We start from the raw sequence: 1,873 nt of genomic DNA on the forward strand, positions 1-1,873 counted from the left end.
TGTATTACATATGTTCAAGAAGGTAAAGGAATACTTGACTGTATTAATTGAGACATGAAAGATATAAATAAGTCCCAAAATCAAACTTCTAAAGACAACCTGCAGTGTCCAAGATGAAACATATAGTGGATAAGATTAAGAATAAATTGGACACTACAAAAGAAAACAGAAGTAAACTCAAAGAAATAGCAGTAGAAACTTTCCAAAATGGGAAAAAGTATAATAGAGAGTATGTGAGCTATGAGACAACTACAAGAGGCTTAATATTCATGTTATTGAAGTCTTTGAAGAGGGGAAGACAAAAAATAATATTTGAACAAATTCTGGCTGAGAAACTTCCAAATTTGTTGAAATTATAAACCTGCAGCTTTAAGAAGCTCAACAAACTCCAAGCACAAGAAACCTTGAAGAAAATTACATGAAAGCACATCATAATCAAATTTATTAAACCCCAATAATAAAGAGAAAAATCTTTTTTTTTTTTTTCCACAAACAAAACGTACTTAGCTATTTAATGAGGTTCTTACGACATTTAGAACACCAATTTGTGAGGATAAATTCCATTCGTCAGGGCAAACACAGATCGCAGGTAGCCCTGGAGCTGAGGAACAGCTTTGATTTTTGGTAGAATTTGTGAGTCCACAGCTTTCTGATCAATCTTGCGCTGCTCTGTAATCTCGTATTTCTCTTTTTCTGTGTCGAAGATCTCACCTTCCTGGTGTCTGGGCTTCCGCAGCTTCTTCTTCTTGAAGTAAGCATCAGTAAGATGTTTTGGGATTTTGACATTGCTGATATCGATTTTGGTTGAGGTGGCAATGACAAATTTCTGGTGTGTTCTTCGTAGAGGAACTCGATTGAGGACCAGAGGTCCAGTCACAAGTAACAAGCCACTAGCCAGCTGCTTCAGGAAAACAACCCTCTTGCCCCTGTGGCGTCCAGTGAGGATGATCAGAATGGTCCCGGGGGTAATGCTGGCTCGCAGTTTTCTCACGTGCTGACTGAAGGGTTTTTTGCCGTGGCTCAACAGCTTTCGAGGCACATCTTCAGTAGGATAATATCTAGGCATTTTGCGAAGTTTAACCACCCGGGTACCGCCGTTCTTGTCACCACCAACTGGTTTTGTAAGAGTTGCAAGAACCTTCTCCTTCTTTTTCTTTTCAACCTTGGATTTAGCGGCTGAGTACTTCCTCTTGTACATGGCCTTTCTGGAATACATGGCAGATCGGGAATACCTGCCAATTCCTCTGACAAGGACAGGGTTGCGGCTGCAATGGGGCTTCCCCTTCTTGGGCTTCTTAGCCTTAAGGTTACCCTTTTTCACCTTGCCACCAGCATCAGCCTTCTTGGCTTTGGGTTTCTTCTCTTTAGCATCTGGCTTCTCAACTTCTTCACCCGCCATCTTGCAAGATGGGAAAGAGCGAGAAAAATCTTAAAGGCAGCCAAAGTAAAACACACACACACACACACACACACACACTACATACAGAGAAAAAAGATCAGAATAGAGGCAGATTTTTCTTTGGAAATAATGCAAGCTGGAACACCTCTACAGTACTAAATGGAGGAAAAACTGATAACATAGAATTCTTTACCCTGTGAAAATAGCTTTCACAAATAAAAGCAAAATAACAATTTTTTCAGCCATATGAAAGCTAAAAGAATTCATTATCAGCAAATCTGCATTGTAAGAAATATTAAAGGAAGTACTTTCAGCAGAAGGAAAATGATAGCAGATGTAAATCTGAATTGACACAAAGAAATGAAGAGAAATAAATAGAAATGTTATCTAAATGGGTAAATATAGATTTTGGCTTATTTAAATTACTCACAAGATGATTGACTATTTAAAGGAAATATAATAAAAAATCTATTG

At 38.2% G+C, this 1,873-nt stretch overlaps 1 protein-coding gene across 2 annotated transcripts; it reads right to left on the reverse strand.

Moving 5' to 3' along the window:
* Positions 1 to 498: 498 nt before the first annotated feature.
* On the reverse strand, positions 499 to 1,419 carry LOC112605150 (60S ribosomal protein L6-like). 2 transcript variants are annotated; one of them, XM_025354784.1, is made up of 2 exons: positions 1,322 to 1,419; positions 499 to 1,205 (listed from the first exon to the last, which is right to left on the reverse strand). In XM_025354784.1, exons 1-2 carry the CDS (start codon positions 1,369 to 1,371, stop codon positions 533 to 535), a joined length of 723 nt encoding a protein of 240 aa, XP_025210569.1. In that variant the 5' UTR covers positions 1,372 to 1,419; the 3' UTR covers positions 499 to 532. The 2 variants fall into 2 exon arrangements, with proteins under 2 accessions (XP_025210569.1, XP_025210567.1); XM_025354782.1 differs by having other exon boundaries at positions 499 to 1,419.
* Positions 1,420 to 1,873: the final 454 nt, after the last annotated feature.

Source organism: Theropithecus gelada, chromosome 13 (assembly GCF_003255815.1).
Source record: "Theropithecus gelada isolate Dixy chromosome 13, Tgel_1.0, whole genome shotgun sequence".
NCBI lineage: Eukaryota > Metazoa > Chordata > Mammalia > Primates > Cercopithecidae > Theropithecus > Theropithecus gelada.

Bases quoted from the DNA above. Each gene is read 5' to 3' on its own strand.
- LOC112605150 (XM_025354782.1), bottom strand. From the start codon at position 1,399: ATGGCGGGTGAAGAAGTTGAGAAGCCAGATGCTAAAGAGAAGAAACCC.